Source organism: Leuciscus leuciscus (genome assembly GCF_965113295.1).
Source record: "Leuciscus leuciscus genome assembly, chromosome: 20".
NCBI lineage: Eukaryota > Metazoa > Chordata > Actinopteri > Cypriniformes > Leuciscidae > Leuciscus > Leuciscus leuciscus.
This window is the reverse complement of record NC_138744.1, coordinates 14,794,923-14,818,257: the sequence shown is the minus strand read 5'-3', so window position 1 is coordinate 14,818,257 and position 23,335 is coordinate 14,794,923. Positions and strand designations below refer to the sequence as shown.

Sequence of the window (23,335 nt, the reverse complement as noted above, 5' to 3'; positions counted from 1 at the left end):
ATCTTTAATTACTTAAAATCTCTTGGGCACAAGAGAAACAAATTGCACAAAACAAAAACAAAAACAAAACATGGCTTTATAGTGCAAACAAGATGGTTCAATTTCCTTAAAATTTCTATATGTAGCCATAAGTTTCTATATGGTTTATCTTGTACATAACTCACTCATCATGAGTAAAAGCTCCATGAATTTCCATAAGTCATTTGGCTATTCCACCATTATAACCCTGTGGTTTGACCTTAACCTGGTCTAGCTGGTCTCCCAGCATAACCAAGCTGGGTCCGGATTCACCAAATTCTTCTTCTGAAAGAAGTTAGGACATTCATAAGACTTGTTGGGAGTTTAGCGCTTTATCACTCTTTTTTAACACATTTTTATTTTAAATAGATATTTGTAAAGAGTCCGTCTCAAAACAGAGTGGTCTGACTCTGTTGCATGTTTGCGTTCATTTCTTTATCCGTTTTTGTACAGTTGTTACTGAATATCAAATTTAGCAAAAAGTCATGCCTTGCATAATAATGACATTGTCACTTCAGAGTACTCAAGCACATCCCTATGCTATATAGTCTATATCAGGGTTTCTCAAATATGGCCCTGGATGGGCCCTGACCTGCAGTGTTTAGCTCAGACCCTAATGAAAATCACATAGGCCTATATACTTGTAACTCTGAAGACCTTGATTAGCTTGTTCAGGTGATTTGGGTTGGAGCTAAACAGGGCAGTGGCCCTCTAGGGCCAGATTTGAGGAACCCTGCAAAAAGGTTGTAGTGCTTAACATTTGAAATAAACCAATACTTTCATTTAACTTCGTATGGGGATTTAAGACAAGCTGGAGATTATCCTAACTTTAATAAGTTATTTACCATGATTTTAGAAGAATCAGAATTTGATTTCTTCTTAAGTTTGTCTTAAGAACAATCTTAAGAAAAAAGATAACATCCATATGAAGTAACTGTTTTCTTACGTAAGAAGAAAAGAGCAATTAATAAATTGTTTGTGAATGTTTAGCTGGGCGGTAGACTTATTTTTTTATCAGAAAGCATGAGCAGTTTTTTTTTTCAGGGCTCAGGTGTGCTTTGTTGACTAGGGAGGCAGGCAGCGCCCTAACGTAGTGCACACGCACCTGAGATTGCGCGCGCCCGTGACATTCCTGAGAGTTCACGCATAACACGAATAACGCCTAGAAAGCAAGGCTCGTGTGAACTCGGAAGTCTCCATGTGTGGGTTGACAATCACATGTGGAAATTTGTGAAAGGTGTGTTGTAATCACACTATCAGTGAGAAGGGAAACATAATATAACAATACATTTGCTACATGTTTAAGATAGATCTTGCGCTCGTGGTCAGCACAGTGACGAAGTGATTGCCCTCCCGAAGGAACCCGGAGAAAAAATAACATATTCCGGAAGTTTACCGACACCTGCAACTATGACCGCCTTAACATGGAAACTTTTCTCTCTTCACGGGGACTAAGCACCACTAGCATCGCAGAGACATTGGGAACACCTCAAACAGGTATCTTTCTTACGCTTTTCTGTGCTATATAGCACTGCTCTATTTGGACTCTAGTGGGCTGAAGTAGGAAAATGCCAAATGACGATTATTTAGCTTTAAAAAAACAACAACAAATCTGTTCACTCTTGGATGGGTTTTAAAAACATCGCGATAAAGCCCCCATAATTGTTGTTTTGTTTAATCTGATATATGTAGGCTATTCGTTCGAGCCACAATGTTGGTGCAGGACTGTCTGTTCTCTCCTTCGGTTTCGTGACCGTTCGGTTCAGAAATGCCCGAGCCCTCGCAGATCAGCGTGAACTTGAGTCAGAAATGCGAGACGTCACACCCAGAAAAGCTCATACAGAAACTTTTGAGTTGGTTTCTCGTGTTGAAATGTCCAGTCTTGCTTTCGTGTTTCAAATACATAACATAATGGTATTTATGGTCGGAAAGCCCTTTGTTTTATTTAGTATTGTCTTCAGTAAATACACTTCGTTCCTCGTAAATATCGTCTATCAAATGAGCTCGAGCGTGTAGCGCTTTGCAACTGAGCTACTGCTAAACATTAACCATTAATGATCGCCAGCCCAGACCGTTTCCAAACGTGTGAGTGAAAGTAAAACATGTATTTTAGCCCTCTAAAGTGTGTTTGATATGTTAGAAAGGTTGGCAAAACCAGGTGAACGTCTCTCTAAGCCTGTTTAGTGTTAGGTCACTGTAATTTCCCTAGTCTCAGAGATATAACTTCTGCAATTGCAGAAGAGACCCGTAGAGCGTACAGGATCAGAATCTGTAAGGTCTGAATATAAAAGAGTGATTTTATGTTCATTAATTTGAAGTAACTTCAGGCTGTTAACATGAATTGTCATAATAGTATCAAATAACATGGTATTTCCATAGGACATCATATTATGTATCAAATTTTCTAGCTTCTCTCTCACCCGCCATTTCCCTCTCAAATTACAAAGTAGCCTACTTTATTGATGTGAATGTTTTGCATACAGTATTGCCAAAGCATCAACACACACTCATGTTTACTTGTTTAATGCCACATTTACACTTTAAAGGTGTCAAAGAAGCGCTTCTGAAGTGGCGTATAATTGTCTTTACACAGACTGTTTCATTGATGCTCAGAGGTAGCATAAACACATTTACAACGGTACACACTGATGCTAGAGCTGAGGTGGGTCAGAGCATAGTCTGGGTTTTATGCAGCATTATGTCTGTACACTTAAATTTGGCCAGGCACAGAGCAGCCTGAACTTGGCTATGTAAAATGCCTTAAAGGGCACCTATTATGCAAAATTCACTTTTACATGGTGTTTGAACATAAATGTGTGTTGGCAGTGTGTGAGCAAAACCACCCTAGAAAGTAAAAAAACGACTGGGTGGATTTTTATCAATCTCAATAAATCACAAGCACTGTCTCGTCTCAGAACGCCCTGTTCTAGATTTCCCTCACTGTGACGTAGAAATGCGCTAAGCCCCACTGACACGGTTTGATTGACAGTCTGGTTTTGGCATAGACCCCGCCCTCAGTGATCTGCATCCTCCATTGTTTCAACGACAGCCGGTGTGTAATGTCTCATAAGAAGTGTAACTTAGGTGTTCTGTTGTGGAATTTAAGAATGCACATAGTAGTCTTCACTGACATCAGAGCCACTGAAAACGCAGCGGATGGATTTTATTTATGAAGAAACGGCGCCACTTAAACTTCCTTCATTTTCTGACTTGACTGTTTAGTGAACGAGGGTCAAAGTTAATCAAGTGTGGATCATTGCCTACAGTTCGCGATTCAACGTCACCTCCAGAAGTAAGTGTATTTTATGATTTTTGAGTAAATAGTCATTTCAATCGATGTCAGCCAGTTCAACAACAAATGCGTCTAAAGCTATTTATTGTCGTCGTCATAGATGTCTCAACAAACAACGTCAGACAGTTTTATGTCACGTAGGCTAGCGTTTTTGCTGCAATTACAAATGTAAATAAATTAAGGTCTGCTCTATCTCCATACTAGACAGTATATAAACGTCTATCTCCCTCCCCTTAAGAAAAAAATAAATAAATCGTTTGTACTTAGCAAACGTTATCACAGTATTTGTGTGTGTGTGTGTGGTTTCAAAAAATTGCGCGAACGTTATCACAGTTTGTGTGTGTGTGTGTTGCACATCCATAATTGCAAAGGGGACGCGATTAAAACTTTGTAAGTACATAAATGTATCAAATAACCATTCTGAGACGTTTAGTCCATTCTCATTTGTGTCTCTTCATCATCTGGGTCCAGCAGCAGGGCGGGGATATGCAGCTCATTAACATTTAAGGTGGTACACTCCAAAACCGCTCTTTTTAAAACAGGCCCCAAAAATGACATTTTCAAATGGTTATAATAAATTAACTGTGGGGTATTTTGTGCTGAAACTTCACAAATGCATTCTGGGGACACCCAAGACCAATATTACATCTTGTAAAAAGGGGCATAATAGGTGCCCTTTAAATGGGGACAGACTTGTATTGTTTTTACATGCAGCTAATTATAAATACTATGGAAGCTTGTTTCCACCACAGAATAAAAATAAAGAAATATGTAAAAGGTAATTGCGTCTTTCTATCTCATAATTCTGACTTTTTCTCACGATTGCGAGATTACAACTGACTTTATAACTCACAATTGCAAGGTTATATCTTGCGATTCTGATTGTATAACTCGCAATTGTGAGTTTATATCACACAATTCTGAGAAAAAAGTCAGAGTTGAAAAAATATCGCAATTACCTTTTTTATTTTTTATTCAGTGGCAGAAACAAGCTTCCATAAAATACTGAGCTAACCCAAAACTTTATTTACTTTATGTATTGTTTTTACAAATGAGGACACTGATTTATCATCAAAGTATTATGAAGTAGCCTATGTATGTACACACATACAAAACAATAACATAAAAAATTATTGCAATATATCCAATAAAATACACATTTAGCAAGACATTAATGAACGTTAAGTCATTTCTACTAACAATAAATGAACTGGTGTGTTTGAAGATTAAAGCTGCTTTCAGTATAAATTTGGCCTTGACAGATGCATGACTGTCCTCCCCGAAACATCTGCATTTGATCACTTTCTTACAATGTAGGACAAAAGGAATGAGATTTTCAGTGTAATTCACTCTTTTACTATTGTATTTGTGGGCAGAGAAATGATTTCTCTGTCTCACTCTCACCCTCAGTCAGCAGTGAGGAACTTTCCTCTTCTTTCTCACCTCTTCAGGCAGTAAAATAGTCCACATTCCTGGACATTGCTGGGAGAAAAGAAGAGTGTGAAAAACAATGCAAGAACATGTTTAGACCTAGAGAGTCTGACTCAGTGTGTGTGTGTGAGTGTGAGGAAGAGAAAAGGATGATTAAAGGGTTAGTTCACCCAAAAATTTAAATTCTGTCATTAATTACTCACCCTCATGTCATCCCAAACCCGTAAGACTTTCGTTCTTCTTCGGAACACAAATGAAGATCTTTTTGATGAAATCTGAGCGATTTCTATCCCTTCATTGACAGCTACACAACTACCACTTTGACGTTTCAAAAAGTTCATAAAGAGATCGTAAAACTAATCCATATGAATTGAGAGGTTTAGTCCAAATTTTCTGAAGAGACACGGTCGTTTGACCAGATTGAATTTAGGATTTTATTCACATATAGATATAAGCTCAACCGAACCTGCTGAACAAACCTCTTGTGGAAGCTCAAATGTGCTGCGTAATACCACAACTGATGTGTGAGTTGATGAATGTTTATATGTGAACGAAAGCCTAAATTCAATCTGCTCATCATATAAAGCGATCACGTTTCTTCAGAAAATTTGAACTAAACCACTCAATTCATATGGATTAGTTTTACCATCTTTTTATGAACTTGTTGAAGCATCAAAGTGGTTGTTGCGTAGCTGTCAATGGAGGGACCGAAAGCTCTCAGATTTCATCAAAAAGATCTTCATTTGTGGTCCACAAATGAACGAAAGTCTGTTTTGAACAACATGTTCACCATTTTCATTTTTGGGTGAACAATCCCTTTAAGTGAGAGTTAATAAAACCCAAATGCTTAAAAAGGGTCCGTTTTAATTCTGAAAGTTGATGACATCAAATCATGCAGTTCCATTCTGATGTTATCAATGCCTAAGGTGCCTCTCACACTTTAGCATGAGTAAAATCACTAAATCTCTGATATTTTTTTACGTCTTATTGCGGCATGTGTGTCATAGGCACTGTGCTGACAGGATGTATAATTACAGTTAAAAGGGATTTGCTGAGGTCTCGTCATCGGACCAACATGTTTTTAAACATGTCCGTTGCACACGTCATGATAATATGCGCTGTACACATCTGTTTCATAACATTGGAACGGTATGTACAGAAATGTTATCATGCGTCACATTATTTTATTTCAGGGAGTCAATATCACCTTCACATTTGGAATAAGTTCTTGCGTTTAACCTGTCTGACTCCTTGTTTTGGCAGGTGTGTATATGTGAGAGTGTTAGGAGATGACATCCCCATGGTGCATGCTTGGAAACAAGATCACTGCTCTTGGACGTGCTGATCTGTCCAAACATACACACATGCCACGCTCTGGCCTACTGTGTGTAGTGCTCTTCCCTGATGGCACAACCCAAAATTTTACTGTCAGTGTGAGTATAAGAGTGTATACAGATGTGTTGGGATCATTGGATGAGCGAATATGTCTGTCAAAGCCCTAGAGAGAGAGGGGTAATGTGCATGTGTGCATGAGCTTGCCTTTATTGGCAGTTAGAGGGTGGAGATGGATATTACACTGGTGCTTCTCTTCTCATGTTCCATATTGCACTGCTGCAACCATGGCTTCATATTCTGAAGGACACCCACCCACACTTACGTGCACACATGCATGTTTTTCAGACAGAAATATATAGGTCAGTCATATAGGAGTCAACAGAATATAGGGTCTTAGACTGGATGTTAGAAATAAGGGCAGAGGGACTGAGGACTCTGCTTGACAACTGTAGAGCAATGAGTTAAAATTAAAAAAGGATTTTTAGATGTTGATTCATGTTAATTGGTTTGTGATTAGGGCAGTTATATTTGAATGATATTTGGCCATTTTGAGATATTTTTGTTAATGGCTGATAATAAAGTGACTTGCATCATAAAACATTTATATTTTAAAAATATGAAGCAGCACAACTGTTTTTAACATCGATAATAATAATAAGTGTTTCTTGAGCAGCAAATCAGCATATTAGAATGATTTCTGAAGGAAAAATGTATTATTGGGCCCAAACTTTTGCAGTAGTGTATGTATCAGAATTATTTGGGCCACCCTGCTTTCTAGATATTAATATCAGCATTAGGTATTGCAAAAAAACTATATTGGTTGACCACTACACGCATACAGTAATTTGATATTTGTCATTGTAGCCTATGTTAAACCATGTAGAATATGATCACTTTATAAATATTGGTTTGGTAAACTGGTACAATTGTTAATGGGACAGCATGTGTTATTGCTTCACAGAAACATGATGCTGGTCATCTGCTGTTCAACTTGGTTTGTGAACACCTAAACATAGTGGAGAAACAATACTTTAGCCTGCAGATCTGTGAGGACACATCCAGCTCTCCGGTAAGTGAATGTGGGATTGTTTGCAAGTGAGCAAGAAGTGTTTCTTGCTGTGACCCAGAAATAGAGAAATGTAATGCCTAGGGCTGGGTATCGATTCAGATGTTACAATTCGATTCGATTTCGATTCGCAAGCTCTAATTCGATTCGATTTCGATTCTCGATTCGATTTTTCCAATTTCGATTCTAAATTAATTTCGATTCGACTCACTCAATGAATATTAAATACAAATCCTATATTTATTAAAAAAAGAAAAAGAAAAGAAAAAAAAGTGAACAAGTTTTCAAGTGTTTAATTAATAAAAAGAAATTAAGAGCTACAAACCTGTATATTAAACTCTTTTTATTTTAGGTACACTTGGGTACATTAAAACAGAACCCAACTCTATATTTCAAATGCATACAATGAATAGACAGGATTTTGATGCAAGATGAAAAATTGATGCTGAAAATTGGACAAGTCAGAACAGTCGCATGTCTTGATCAAACAGGTTAACAATCCTCACATAAACCCACATATAAAAACGTTGCATATAATATAATATGTGCCCTTCCTGTCTAACAGCTAGGCCATACAGAAATTGAATAAAATTATCAAACAGTCTGTGTTGCATTAATTATAAATTATATATTGACTAATCAAAGTTACAAAAGTTCTTTATTCAAGAGCAGTGAGTGTTTTTCTCTGTTCTCTTTGTTCTTTGATTAACTTAAAGGACAGAGATAATTAGTGGCTACAGTGTACTGTCCCTTTAAGACCAGCCGCTGTTGACAGAGACGCGGAACTCACACGCGGACTCATTCTCTCACGAGGCACAACTCTTCACGTTCGTCATAAGACTGCTCTTATGTTATAAAGATACTCGACAAAAAAATTTTTTGGCATAATTGTGTGTGTTCTTCGTTCAAGCGCGAAAGATAATTCTATTCTGTGCTGTCTTGTGCGCACGCACGATATCATCGCAAGTTTTTCTGTCACAGTCAGGACAGCATTTTGGCAGCATTTTGGTCATATAGCCTAATTGCGTATAGGCTTGTCATAGCGATTGCGATATGATCAGTGGCGTATCCAGGACATTTTTACTGGGGTGGCCAAGATGGGACACAAAACTAGAGTGGGGTGGCCATATATACTATAAAGTAATGTTATGTAAACCTTTAAACTCTTATATGTAAGGTGGGAGGAGTTGGATCTAGATTAGAGGAAATAGAGGATTTTAATAATAGTAACAAAGTGCAAACTTTATTTTTAAATAATGGTACTATTTCATAAAATGTAAGATATAGTCACAGGCCTATTTAGGAAATGTGTTTACTATAGTCTGTTATTAATTGCCATAGTGGGGGATATTATTTACTCAATTAACTTGGCCATTAACTTGTCCGAAAATGCATTTGTGTTTATCTGCAAAAAGGTTTACATACACTAGATTGCAGCCTAGGCTACTGTTAATGTAAATATAATGTTAGTGGTTTGTTTTTAAAGTCTACATTAGAGACCTGCGCGGGACGGATTTCTCACTTAATAATTCCTAAAAAGCTGACATCTCAGTTCATCGCCATCTCACAAATCTCTGTTATTATCAATGAAACTGGCAGCATAATTAATCTTTCATATTATCTACACTTTGTTTGATATAATAGATGATTTGCCAGTATGCAGAATTCAGCACTGAACAAAAAGTCCATTTTGAGCGGTGAGGGGATTCTATCTTAAATGCATCTGATTGGCCATTGCGTTCAAGAAATCAACACATATGTCTGTGATTGGTTACATTGTTCAACGCTGCAAACATGTTATAAATAGAGACTCTGGCCTGTAAATAGTTTCTATTTTGTTTTAGTTGTTCTTGTTGCTTTTGTGCAACAGATGAATGACAATTTATTTGTTTTTATTTGTTCAATTTATAGATCATTCTATTTTGCGGGAGTCCCGACTCCCGCGAATCGACACACGAGTGCATTACCGCCCGCGCCCGCACTCGGCCATCAGATCTATATTCCCGTGCCGCACTCTGTTGCGTTGGGTCCCGACCATACCTCTCAATCGACTGATTCCAGCGTTTTTATCGTTGTTGTATTGTTGCAACTGTGTGACGTCCTCTTGTTTCACGGACCAGCAGCAGCAGGTGCACCGTGCAGCGCGCGTGCTCTTATCTCATGGGTCATCTGACCTGCATGGCCAAACGTCCGCTGAGCAGAAATCAGCTCTCACAGTCTCAGTACGACCGATACTGTGTTAGTTAAAAATGTGAAACTGGCCCTAAATCAGTTGATCAGCTGTCATCACTGATTGACAACATTTCTCGTTTCTTGTGTTGACGAACTTGACCTACCTATCAGATCTGGGGTGGCCGCAGGGGTGGCCAATGAGCTTTCAGGGGTGGCACCGGCCACCCCAGGCCACCCCCTAGAATCGCCACTGGATATGATTAAACGTGCAGCACTAATTGAGGTTATTTTATGATTTAGATAAAACTACCATAAAATCTCACAGCATTAGCTATAAAATTGAGTTTGCAAGCCTATGAACAGTGGAGGAAAACTAATACATAAAGATGGAAAAAAATCGATTCTTGGCGTTTGAGAATCGATTTTGAATCGACCACATTTTAAAAAACGATTAATCGAAAAATCGATTTTTTTGCCCAGCCCTATGCCCTGTCTTTAGAAACATTTTAGTGATAATTGATTATATGTTTATATTTCAGAGGTGGCTGGACCCCAACAAACCCTTTAAGAAACAGCTGAAAGGTGAGAGAAACTAGACAGATAGAGTTGGCAACCTGGAGTCAATGGATTTGTTTAAGTGACAATTGTGTTGGACAATCAGAATATTGGCTATTTAATTTTGCATGCACATTTCCCCTATTTTTACATTTACATTCCTCTTTGCCATCATTAATAAAAAAAACAATAAACACTGTTAAATGCAATATTTAGCCCTTGTTAAAATGACTGTTTTTCATATTGTATAATATAATGCTGGGACACCTAAATTCACTTGTAGCATTTAAGATGATTTAGCTTTCTTTTTCACTTATTTTGACCAAATAATATAGTATGTAATATTGGTAAGATATCAGCCATAATATAAAAGTTTTTATCAGCTTCACTCTCGACCATATTTTTATATATTGTGGATTTTACCATTTAATCCACATTCGTTAAAACTCTTGCAAAGAAATGCAGTTTTGATACAGACATAGGGTTGGTGGATATGTAGAATTCTGTGGAAATCTGCAGGGATTTTCTGCAGAAGTTCTGAGGGAGCAGATTAGATATCAGTCACAGACATAACCATAATAAGAGTGCACATGTTTGATAAGTGTGTAACATGAGTTAAATCATATGAGCACAAAGAATTTTGTTTCCCCTAAAAGAGCATCGGGAGACACCTGTTTGTTTTCCTCATGAGAATTGGAGGTGGCTGATTTAATTAATCAACTTGCTTGAGTCATCAGACGTGTCGTGCATGCATTAAGACAGAGACGGTGTTTGCTGCTCACGCTTCAGTGCCCACCTGCTTTTTAAACTCCAAATTATGATTTAATGGATTTGCTTAGATTTCTGGGGGATTGCCTAAATGTTTTTAGAAGTAGAATGACACTGAGCTTACATTAAACTTTGATCAGTGAATATCTGTTGTCTTCACTATTTTTGTTTTGGGTCCTTTTCCTCTTACCGTGTCCTCTGCTTTTTCTCCCACTGTTATTCCCTCAGGTTCTGCTCCATTCTTTTTAATATTTAGAGTGAGGTTCTTCATCTCTGATCCAAACTCCCTCCAGCATGAGCAGACCAGGTACATCTCCCTGCTTATGTGCAAATGAGACAGAAATGTGTATATATATTATTTATATGTGTATAGAATGTGAGGTTTTCTGACCCTTATTTTGTTTTGCAGGAAATTTTATTTCTTGCAAATTAAGAAGGATATTTGTGAGGGCAGGTAAATGTTGATTTGCTTTTGCATCTATACTACTGTACAATTTTAAATTTAAAGTCTCTAATGCTTACCAAAGCTTAATTTATTGGATCAAAAAAACAGTAAGAACATTAATGTTGAGAAATGTTATTACAACTTAAAATAACTGCTTTCTATTTTAGCACATTTTAAAATGTAATCTATTCCTGTGATGGCAAAGCTGAATTTTCAGCATCATTACTCCTCCAGTCTTCAGTGTCACATGATTCTTTAGAAATCATTCTAATATGCTGATTTGGTGCTCAAGAAACATTTATTCTTATTAGCAATGTTAAAACACCTTCATTTTTGCAGGATTCTTTGATGAATAGAAAACATAATTTATTTTAAATGGAAATATTTTGTAATATTATAAATGCCTTACTGTTATTTGCTAAAAAAGTACAAATTTCTTTTAAAAAAAACTTTGAACAGTAGTGTATTGTAGTTCTTGTACTTTCGTATTACTGTAAATTACTCGCTTTGTGCCATTCATTATTACTAAATGAGTAATGGAAATGAGAAAGTAATATCAAATTCTAACTGCAGATGAGTTTATAAATGTTTTCACGTTATGGCTGATAAACGGCATTAATGGCAGATGTTATAAATGTATATGATATGCTACAACTGAATTTAGGTATCATAACAATTGACATTATAAAAGATGGATAACTATTAATTTATTTAGAAATCTGCTTTGGAAAAAGTATTTTGTTTAAATAAGAATAACAAATATTTTTCAGAGGAATTTTATTTGTGTATATATATATATATATATATATGTGTATATATATGTATGTATGTATATATATGTATGTGTTTTTATTTTATTTTTGTATTTTTTTATGAATTGAATGATCAAAAATACCAGCAACCCACATCATTATAATAGATGCGGGATGCTGGTTGCATCATCCTTGAAAAACAGGTGATTCTGGTTACAGAGTAAAGCTCACGCAGTATTGTGTATAAATAAGAATTATAATACACAGCTATGGACATTTAAGTACCAAATATTGACTGACAATAGAAATATATAATGTTGACAAATACTTATAAAAAAATCACTGATGTCACAACAATATATTTTGTATCCCAAAATATCATGGTGTGTTTTTATTGCAGATTAAAGTGTCCTTTAAGCTCAGCGGTGGTACTGGCTTCTTACTCTGTTCAATGTAAGTTGAGAAAACCTCACTTTGTGATTGGCAGCTCTGCCATAGAAACATCATTGATATATAGAGTATGTGTCTGTGCCTGGAAGAGGCATGTGTCTTCAACAGGAAAAAGCTGGGGTCAATGGCACTGTCAAAAAAGATGATTACTTGGCAAAGCACATGTAATAACTGTTTCTCAAACATAGCATTTTAATACTCCTGTCTGATTGACAGCTGAGCTTGGAGACTATGTTTCTGAAACTCCTGCCGGATACCTCAGTCAGACCCATTTTCTCCCTGACCAAGACCAGGAGTTCCTTCTGAAAGTGGAGTCGCTGCATCCACAGCACAAGTATGTCAGCACGCGCGCGCACACACACACACACGCACGCACACACACACACACACACAGAGTTAATAAATGTCTAAATGTGTTTCAGAGGTCTGTCTCAGAGTGAAGCTGAGCTGTGCTATTTGAATACAGCGAGAACATTAGACCTGTATGGAGTGGAGCTACATCACACTCAGGTACCATTTGGGTTAAAAATCCTGCGTTTTTCATACTTCCAAAATGGCAAGAAATAATGGGCAGTGTTGATAAGCTATTGAATAAAATTTCTTAAATCCCTGTCTATAGGATGTTAGCAACCCTGCCCTTTGGGTGGGGATTACATCAGGGGGCGTGGCCTTGTTTTGCCACTTAATTTGCTCCAGTTTTTTCCCATGGTGAGTTTTGACCAATCAGATCCTTTCTCGAATGTTTTAATTACGTATATGCTTGATTTATGTTCTTTATAGAAGCCCTTTTTAAGCATCTTAAATGGATGTTTATAGCTATTATAAATTGTTTGACAGAGCTACAGCTCTGTTTGAATCTGTACTGTGATTATCATTACAATGGATGAGGCACAAACACTGCAGAAAAAGTAGAATTACTGTTATTTGTGTAATTAAGAGTCTTGGAAACTGTATCCCGTATTTTGATTCTGGTGTACTTTGTTTTTAATGAGGAGCATGCTTTTTGAACGACTGCCTTTTTTCAGGATTAACATCATCAAAATTTCATTCAAAAGAAAAAGGTTCTTTGTCCACCTACGCCGGAAACATGTAAGATATCCATGCTTAATAATTCTCATACTTTGAAACAAAAGCAAAATACAGGAATTACCATATTAAAGCTAGATACTTAATGCCTCAAAGATGTTTAATACTGCAAAACCAACATCTTAGTTGTGTTTTATTTTGTGCTTTTCCTCATTTTATGTGTTTATATTTTATACAGGGTGAGCTAGGCAACCACGTGGTCTCCCTCTTAATGCCAACTTCACGTGCCTGTAAGAACGTGTGGAAATCCTGTGTGGACCACCATACGTTCTACAATAGGAAACCCTCTCACTCGACTTCAAAACTTAGGTACACAGGCAGAGTCACGACGGAGCCATTCTAAAAAATGACAGTGTTCTTTATTGCTGGAGTTAATTAGAGTTTATTGCTGCCTCCACCAAATGAGAGTGTGAGTTTAATGGCATTTATTTTTGTTCAAGCTCTATGCCACTGTACCGAAAACTGATTGGTGAGAAAATGTTGAGCCCTGCAGTGAGGTCCAACTCAATGGAACACCTAGAGACCAAGAGTCTACCCTCACGGTCACCACCCAACACGCCTAACTGGTAACAGTGCTCAGATACACTCAAATGTATTTCATCCTTATAGCAATTATTGACAGCTATTTAATGTATTTTTTAGTCAGTAAGATTAAATTGTTTTATTAATGCTTTAAAAAAAATTGTTTATACTTTTATTCAGCAAGATGGATTACATTTATAATGTTCCAAAAGATTTCTATTTCAAATAAATACTGTGCCTATGAACTTTCTATATATATATATATATATATATATATATATATATAAAATCTATATCAGGCGCTGCATATGTTGTAGTTTGCAATATTAAGGTCTAGGTCTCATAAGGTTAATACAAGGTTTAGTGTCTTTATTGAATATATATTTTATTCTAGGCGGAGTCCTCGTTTGCGCCATGACTTCCGTAAGCCACGTCCATCATCTGTGGACAACCTGACCAATGAAATTACCTATGTGACTGAGAGTGAAGACGTGTTCTATACTTACAGGCAAATTCACTCTACATATGCAAATGCACACAGTCTTACAACCATACATATGTATTCAATTGTACTTATGCTCATAGTAAATTATTAAAACCGATTACACTGAAGGAAAACTCAGGAGGAGGGGAGGACGAGTGGTAGTTGGTCTCATAGTGATGACGTCATCACCGAAGAAGATGAGTTGCACATTTGGGATAAGGTGAGTGTTATTGTACTTGATAACCAATGATGCAAGATCAAGGGAAATGTTTCACAACAGGGTCTAACTTCAAAGCTTCTCCGCATATCTTTCCAAAGGATCATTGCATTAAAATGAGTGGTTGTTTTGATGGATAGGGCAGTTAAAAACTATTTAAGATCTGCAGATTATACAGAAATGCAGAAAAGTGCTGTAATTTATTCCAGTAGACATTTCTTCAGGACAAGGCAGCAAAATGTGACCATTTTAAGTCATATTGAGGACGGAAAATGGCCATGCATGTGATTTTGCATGTGTATATTGCAAAAATGAATACATTTGTAATTTTGAGAGAGAATTTTTGGTCCTAAAAATTGGCTTAATTTTTTATATAATATCAGACATGTTCATGACAGGTGTTATGAGATTCACCCTGGAACAGATTTATCTAAATAAATCTAATATAAATCTATAATAATCTGTGATGTGGTCAGGAGCACCGCTTGATTGGATTTCAGACAAGCAATCAAAACGTTGCTGAATGCAACAAAAGGCTCAGGACCTAAACCACAGCACCAACACTACACTAATACTACAGTCATGTGGATGAGTCACTGAAAATCTTATGAATTTTTGTGAATGAAAGTCTGAGAAAACAATGAAATATATTTTTTCCCGACTAGGGAAACAAGTTGTAGGATTTCAGAAACTTAAAAAATCAGTTATAGACATGAAATTAAATTTGTACAATTCTGTGCTGTTTCTATGACACACTGTTTGTTCTTCTTTTGAAGCAAAAAATGCTCTTTGGATCATTCTCAAATCATGCTGGAGAATATGATCATCAGCTGCTGCTGTCATTAAAGAAAATTTAGGACAGACAAAATACTAAGATATTCTGTTAATTTCTTTTCACTCGAAATGACATGCCGATAATATAATTTTGTATTAAATGGAAGCATTTTCATTGGTTGTCTCAGACTTTTCGGACAAAACTTTGTCAGGCTATCAGTTTGTGTGCAAAACTGCTTAGAATGAGGTGGTCTACCAACAAAAGAAGGAAGAATATTCTGAGGTCACATTTAAAACCCTTGATTGTTGTTTGTATTATTTGCTGTTAGAATGTTGTGAACAACGTCTGAATATATGGTGGTATTTCATTATTTTGTAGCTAGCATTTTCTGAACCTTTTCCTGTCCTATGTGTACAGAGTGTGACCGCTGATGGAGATCTGCTGCTAATGAGGATCGGCCCAGACCAAGATGGGAAGTTTGGATTCAATGTCAAAGTGAGTTGGTAGTGGTACATGATATAGTTTGCGTATTTATCATCGTTGCTCAAATTGTTTTACAATAGAGTTTTGTCTGGGAGATCATGCTTCAGAATATTGTTTGGCTAATATTTAGGGAGGCGTGGATCAGAAGATGCCGCTGGTCATCTCTCATGTTAACCCCGCATCTCCGGTAAGCCATACAAATCCTGGCTTCTTGTGAATATGAATGGGTTATTGGTTTTTACATTTGTACAAATATTGGCTATGTTGCAGGCTGGTCGCTGTGTGCCTCCACTGATGGAGGGAGATCAGGTGTTGTTGATAAATGGGCGGGACATTTCAGAACACACACATCAGCAGGTGGTCATGTTCATCAAAGCGAGCCGAGAGTCGCACAGCAAGGAACTTGCATTGCTGGTGCGCCGCAAAGGTGTGCACATGTGTCTTTATATCTGGGCAAGACAAGTGCTTTTTGAGGGGGATTCATTGTTTTAACTTTTATCTTTGACGTCCAATCAGAAATGGCAAACAGCGTTTGTTTACAGGTATCTCTTTGCGAGCCGAACCCACCCTACAGTTAGGTGAGGGTTTCACTCTTCCGGGTGAAATATCCCCACTGTCCACCCAGCCGTCTGGAGAGACACTAGAGGAGTCCATGACTCGTCTGGAGAGGGGGTTGGTCACTGGCACGCTGCTTCTGCACTTTGAGGTTGGGGCAATGAAACATTTTACAGCATGTCTCAGGTTGGCGTGTGTGTGTGCATTGCTGATAATTGTCATCCGTGCATGTATGTGTGTTTTGCTACTCTCAGAAGTTGTACAGGAAGAAAGAGGGAATGTTAATGTCTTGTGCAAAGCAGTCTGAGAATATGGACAAGAATCGGTACAAAGATGTATTACCATGTAAGTTGTATTGCTTTTTTTGCCAAACAAGAACATTTACCACATGCTAAAATAATTGCGGCCTGTAACTCCTACTATGTCCACAATATAGCTAAGTAATGAGTGTTATTTCTTCTACAAAATGAGTACTTTTATGACTGAGTTAACAATATTGATTTCTAGATTATAATAACCAATATCGATTGTTAAATCACAGGATCGATCTTGTGCTGAAAATTAAATGTAATTTTGACGCTCTTTAATGTGGCATGGCAGATCTTTGTAGCAGCCATAATTTTAGCCATTGTTTATATTTCAGCAACAAATTTGAGTAGAAACATCATTAAAAAGTTTATATAAAAACAGTTTTATGTGCAATTTAAATGTTTGTATACAACAAATTTTTTTTTACATTTATTTCATCTAAAAATAAATAGTGAATTAATTTAATAGTTCATGTAAACCTGTATGGTTTACAGCATTGGTTGAGAGTTTTTCCTTAAGAAAACATTATCCAAATGTATCTATACTGAAACGAAAATCGATTTGTGAAATCTGTTTCAATACCCAACCCTAGTTATTTTAAATGCATTAAAACTTCAAGCTAAGTATGTCACGCAACCTGACTTAAGTCACTTTATAAAAGCAAGTGCATAAATGTAATGTAAGCTAGGTGAGCATATGCTTTGCGCAATAGCTGTTACACTATCTTGTATTTTAGCATGGCTTGAACACAGTATTGAACAGCATCCAGGACTGTAAATTTCCATTTATAATGGATAATTAACAAGCTTTTTGGGGGTTTGAAAGTTCAAAAGAACAATTTGAAGTTCAAAGAAACATTTGAAAGTTCAAAAAGAGTATTCAAAAGAACATTTGAAAATTCAAAGAATATTCAGCAAAGTTGTATTTTACAACAAGAGAGTGGTTACTGGATGACCATGATGAGATTGAACAAAGCTACCACACTGGATTAGATGGGGCTAAGGTCAAACATATCATTTTATTCATTTGTGTATAAGCTTTCGATTTTCGAATGAGGCATAATACTCTTTAAAACTAGTCGGAGGAGGTGTTTTCACATAATCTGCTAAGCCCTCTTCCTCATTCTCTGCTCATTCATTCTTTTCTTTCAGATGACATCACCAGGGTGGTGCTGCAGGAGGAGGGGGATGATTACATCAATGCCAGTCATGTGAAGGTATGGATCACTATCGGTCTACCTAATTTTATTTCTATTTAATATTTAATTTAATTTTTTTATTTTATTATTTAGTTGTGAATAGAAAAGTTATGGCTCTCGATGACATATTGAAGACTTGGTTGTGTGTGTGTGTGTGTGACAGACTGAGCCAGCAGGTTGTATTTTGAGGTACATAGCAGCTCAGGGTCCACTGCCGCACACCTGTACACACTTCTGGAGGAGTGTGTGGGAGCAGGACGTCAGTGTCATCATCATGCTAACCACACTGACTGAAAGAGGACGGGTACTTCAACGCATTTGCACACACGTGTTCTCCACACACATGAAACGAAAATGGTTAAATACTACACACAATGTGAGTTACAATGTACTGCAATATTAATAAACATTAATGTTTCTCACACACACACACACACTCACTTTTATGACAAAAAGACACTTACATAGCAGGCACACACACATAACACCTAATCAGACGATACCCATCACACACCTCCAGTCCCCCAAGGACAGCTTATTGTAAGTTCCGTATTCTTCGGCTCAGCTTGACTGTTGCTTGGTAACCAAGCACTCTGCATTCTTTCCAAAGGGATGATTTAATAAACTCTGTGTGTGAGGGAGGGAGAGAGGGAGCACAATTTTGTGTTTTTTTTATTTATTTATTTTATGCTGTGTTGTGCTCAATAATCTCTCTTCCATTTCCACAGACCAAGTGCCACCAATACTGGCCGCATCCCCCTGAAGCGAGGGATTATGGGTATCTTCAGGTGTGCTGTCACTCAGAGGAGTGTAACCTGGCATACGTTACTCGAGAACTAACACTCACAAATACTCAGGTAACAATAACGGCGTACATAGTTTTAAACGGACACCACCCCTGTAAGGAGCAGAAAGAAAAATCATATAGCATACAACGCTCACTGAATATACACTGGCAAAGACCACTTGCATTCAAAATGAGAGTTTGTTGCTTATTTCCTTTTAAAAGTTGAGAAAAAGCACTTTTAGCATATGTACTCTTTTAAACTTAACAATCTTTATCCTTCAGAAAACATCATCCTACACTAAATATATTTATCCAATCAAATGCTCTGTATTTTGAGAATGTCCCACCCCCTAATACCACCTGCCACAACTAGCAGGTAGTAAATCATGGACTGAATTCAAAGTAGCCCACGTCTACAACTACTTCTACTCTCATACTATTATTCTTCTTATACTATATCTTTATAAGGGAAACATTGTATTAGCTAGCCACAAACCATGGCAAAATTCTGAATATTACTAGCTTGCTGCTTTTAATTTTCTTATAGAATATATGGCAGAAATATTAAGAGTAGCATGCTTGAACAATAGACAAAAAACATGACAATATTCCAAATAACACACTAGCATGCTCTTTTTCTTATACTATATCTTTATAAGAGAAAAAATAATAGTGTACTAGTATGTTAGTCACAAAACATGGATGAGTTCAGAATAACATATTAGCATACCAATACTATTCTTATACTATATATGACAGAAGTAGGAGTATATGAGTAAGAGTATATACTTTTATACATGTATATGAGTAAATAGTGAGAGGATATACCATTCTATCCTGTATATGTCAGAAATAGTAAGGCTAGAATGTTTGGGATGTTTGAATTTGGAATAGTATACTATAATAGTCTTACTGTTTCTGCCATATCTTTATCTTTATAGAAAGAAATAGCAAAAGTAGTATGACATTCATTCACAGTTCAAAGTGGTGATATGCCTCTTCCAAAATTCCTGCTTCAACAGAGAAAACCTCACTTGTCAAGCAATTTCATGGTATTACACCGTTATTACAAATATTACACAGTTGTTTTGTGTAATGGGGCAGTCATGGCCTAATGGTTTGAGAGTCAGACTTATAACCTGAAGGTTGTGGGTTCGATTCTCAATACTGGAAAAGGACTGAGGTTTTGAACCTCCGTATTGCTCCCCGGGCGCCACAGAAAAAAATGTCTGCCCACTGCTCCAGATGTGTTTGTCCATGGTTTGCTGTGTGTGTGTGTTTTCAAGACTCACTGCTCCTAATGTGTGCACACTAACTTGGATGTGTTAAATGCAGAGGACAAAATTCTCTGTTTTTAATCCTAGTCTTATTTTGGGCAAAATTCTGTCAGTCCTATCACGCTAAAGTTTGTTTAATGTTTCATTTAAAACAGATATTTGGCTTTAAGCTTCTTTATGTGAAAGCTTGATGTGTGAGAGAGAGAGTGTCAACATGTCGGAGCGTTTATTTGCGATGGCAAGCAGGGCACGTACCGCTCTGTTCCAGAGCATACATGTACATTCACATACATGCTCACACTTTCACAAACAATCTATCATTGCTGGAGAACGGAGACCCATCTGTTGTCTCTGTTGGTGGGAGTTAATCTCAGCACGGACAGCAGACGGAGGTTACATCACACATTTTTCGTCCATATAGGGTATGTGTGTGTGTCTGAGATGAAAAAAAATAAAGAAAAGGAGAGAGGAAAGAGATGATTGGGGGGTACAGGAAAAATGCCAGTGAGTGATTGTTCGTACCACACAGATTGCAAACCAATTATTTCTTTCTGCCCGATTTGTCACCACAACTGAATTATTTTTTTCCACTTTGGCCTTCAGACTGTGACTCATATTTAAGAACTTAAAGATCACTTCTTCTCTTTCACCCACTTGTAAGATCATGATAGAGCTGAAGGGGAAATTAAAATGTCAGTGTATTTAGGTAGCTCTGAGCAGAAATGGTGTGTTAAAGAATGACAGGATACTGGTGCCTCATTTATAAAAATGTATCATCAATCTGATTTGACCCTAAATTCAATGGATTTCATCCTACATCAAAAGTGAGGAACAAAATGGGATTTATAAAGGCAGAAACTGATGTGAAAATGATCTTATATGCCAACAGAAAAGCATGTGTACGAAGTTTTTGCACTCATGACAGTATTTAATATATTAATCGATTATGAAAATGAAAGTAAATAGGCAATCACCATATGCATTAATATTATTTGATGGAAATTACTTAACTAAAATTTCTTAATTTGATTTATATTTATTGCAAAAAGCCTTAATGCTCTCATTCTAGGAATATTTCATATAAATATCCTTCTGCACAAGGCAAAACACAGGCATGTTTAGACTTGTCTGCTTTTTTGCAAACTCGTTCAAGCATTCTCTTGCGCTCAGCCTCGCCCTCTCTCTCTCTCTTTTTTAACAGTCGGGACAGCAGCGCTCGATCACTCATTTGCAGTATGTTGCCTGGCCAGATCATGGGGTACCAGAAGATTCCTCAGACTTCCTGGATTTTGTCCAGTCAATGAGAAGTATGAGAGGGGAGTCGGTGCCTCTTATGGTCCACTGCAGGTGAGGGGACTTCCAGCACACAGACACACAGATGTTATCAGGTGCTCATCTTACCGAGAGAATGTTTTTCTGCAGTGCTGGAATCGGGCGGACGGGAGTTTTGATCACCATGGAGACCGCCATGACACTGATGGAGAAGGAAAAGCCAGTGTATCCCCTAGAGATCATTACATTCATGAGAGAACAGAGGGCCATGTTGGTTCAGACATCGGTACAAACGCACACGCAGACATTCCAAAAAGTGAAAGTTGAAATGTCACTCATTTCGCACCAACAAACAGTTTTTCAAAAGTTTCAAATGTTCTCTGTTAACAAACTGATAGTTTCACCTCAAACTCATATAATTGGTTAAGCCAATGTCAGTCTGTCCAGTCCAGTTAGTCCGTTCAAACAAACAGATCACAATTCCTTTAGATGCCATGTAATGCATGAATTATTAATTCACAAAGAATTATATATCGTCATATATATTATAAATTAATTTATATTGTCAATAATTAAGAATTGCAATGGCTGTATCTGAATATCCATACATACCTACCATATGATAGGTGAATTTTTGTGGAGGAGATGTGATAGGAGATGAGTTATGCATGCCAGTGAAGCGACACAATTGACGCTCTAGGTCACATGACAATGACAAGATGACAGATGTAGTACGTTCAGATTACTTTCACTCAACATATGTTCATACTATGTACAACATACTTTAACAGTCGCAAAGTAAGTTCTTATTCTTATACTAAGAAGTACCTACTTAGAGACTACATGATATTTGGATGCAGCCAATGACATATAAAGAGAAAGGTCATTTAAAACTATGGGAAATAGTGATCACTCACGGTGGTTTAGTGGTAACATCATACCCTGAATGGCTAAAAGGACTTTTGGATCTGTCTACTGGATCAGAAATTTGAATATCTTAAACTGATTTTATTGGATGTGCTGTCATTACTTATGCTGTGTGTGCATGTTTGTTTTCCAGTGCCAGTTCACCTTTGTGTGTGAGGCCATTCTGAGGGTGTACAGAGAGAGATTCAAACAGAGCTCAACACCTAATAGTTGATGAGAAGAGAGGGACAGTAGAGGAGTTTTTAAAAACAGAAGTGAAGGAAGAAGCTCCGCTGCTGTGATCCGACTGTCAATAAAGACGGATGAAAACAGGGCAGGGAGTAGAGGGTGTGTCTGGATAAAGATGGATGGACAATCTCTTCTCTTGCTGTGGCTCTCCTGACAGCTGTGCGGATCAAGGAAGAACATAAAGCACTTTGACATGTATAAGCTTATAGGACCCCACAGCGCACATGCTCTCGCTTTCTCTTTCCCACATACACACCAATTGCTCTATTTGGGTGAATCTCACGAAATCTGTCAAGAAATGTTCAGGTCACATTTGACCCCAAACCAGAGGATTTTTTTGCAGAAATTGCGTAAAATAAATACATCTACTTTAAAAACTCTTCGTTTTCTCTCTTTTTTGTAGAGCAATTAAGCAAGTATTTTAATTTTTTTGCAAGTATTTAATTAAAATCAATCCATTCTAATTAGAGGTTGTACAAAAATGCTATCATGATGAATGAATACTTTAAAATGTTTATATATAGAGTTATATATAGAGTATAGAGTATATATATAGACTTTGTATTATATGAGATATGGGGAGCTTAATTGGCCTGAAAATTTGAAATTATGTATATACCACAATATGAAAATAATTAAAGCTGGAAGGGCCTTTTAATTTCTGTTTTCCTGTTGATTTTGGTGGTAAAATGTAACCTGGACACTACTTTGTGAGATCGACTAGTACATCAACAATCCACTACTAGAATGATTAAATTCGCCTCTGTTAATAAATAAATAAAATGTCTCATTCTTATCACGTTGTGCCTCTTCTCTTATTCATGATGGTTTGTGGGGAGCTCGAATGAGCGTGCGTGAAATGCTGACGATTGGCGCATAATGTTTCCTGATTGCAGAAGGCTTGCTTGAATTGTAGTTGCTGGGGAATTCA

General features: G+C 37.0%; 1 protein-coding gene across 2 annotated transcripts; it reads left to right on the top strand.

The window, feature by feature from the left end:
- The first annotated feature begins 1,154 nt into the window (after positions 1 to 1,154).
- On the top strand, positions 1,155 to 22,923 carry ptpn3 (protein tyrosine phosphatase non-receptor type 3). Of its 2 annotated transcripts, none has more exons than XM_082150989.1 (26): positions 1,155 to 1,515; positions 6,005 to 6,174; positions 7,038 to 7,145; positions 9,854 to 9,896; positions 10,866 to 10,944; positions 11,047 to 11,091; positions 12,235 to 12,287; positions 12,501 to 12,618; positions 12,707 to 12,794; positions 12,904 to 12,992; positions 13,310 to 13,373; positions 13,549 to 13,679; positions 13,811 to 13,936; positions 14,287 to 14,400; positions 14,506 to 14,596; positions 15,786 to 15,863; positions 15,982 to 16,038; positions 16,122 to 16,278; positions 16,394 to 16,557; positions 16,661 to 16,751; positions 17,867 to 17,931; positions 18,077 to 18,217; positions 18,642 to 18,770; positions 21,179 to 21,324; positions 21,400 to 21,535; positions 22,310 to 22,923. In XM_082150989.1, exons 2-26 carry the CDS (start codon positions 6,031 to 6,033, stop codon positions 22,388 to 22,390), a joined length of 2,538 nt encoding a protein of 845 aa, XP_082007115.1. In that variant the 5' UTR covers positions 1,155 to 1,515; positions 6,005 to 6,030; the 3' UTR covers positions 22,391 to 22,923. The 2 variants fall into 2 exon arrangements, with proteins under 2 accessions (XP_082007115.1, XP_082007116.1); XM_082150990.1 differs by lacking the exon at positions 1,155 to 1,515 and adding an exon at positions 3,289 to 3,310.
- The last annotated feature ends 412 nt before the right edge of the window (positions 22,924 to 23,335 follow it).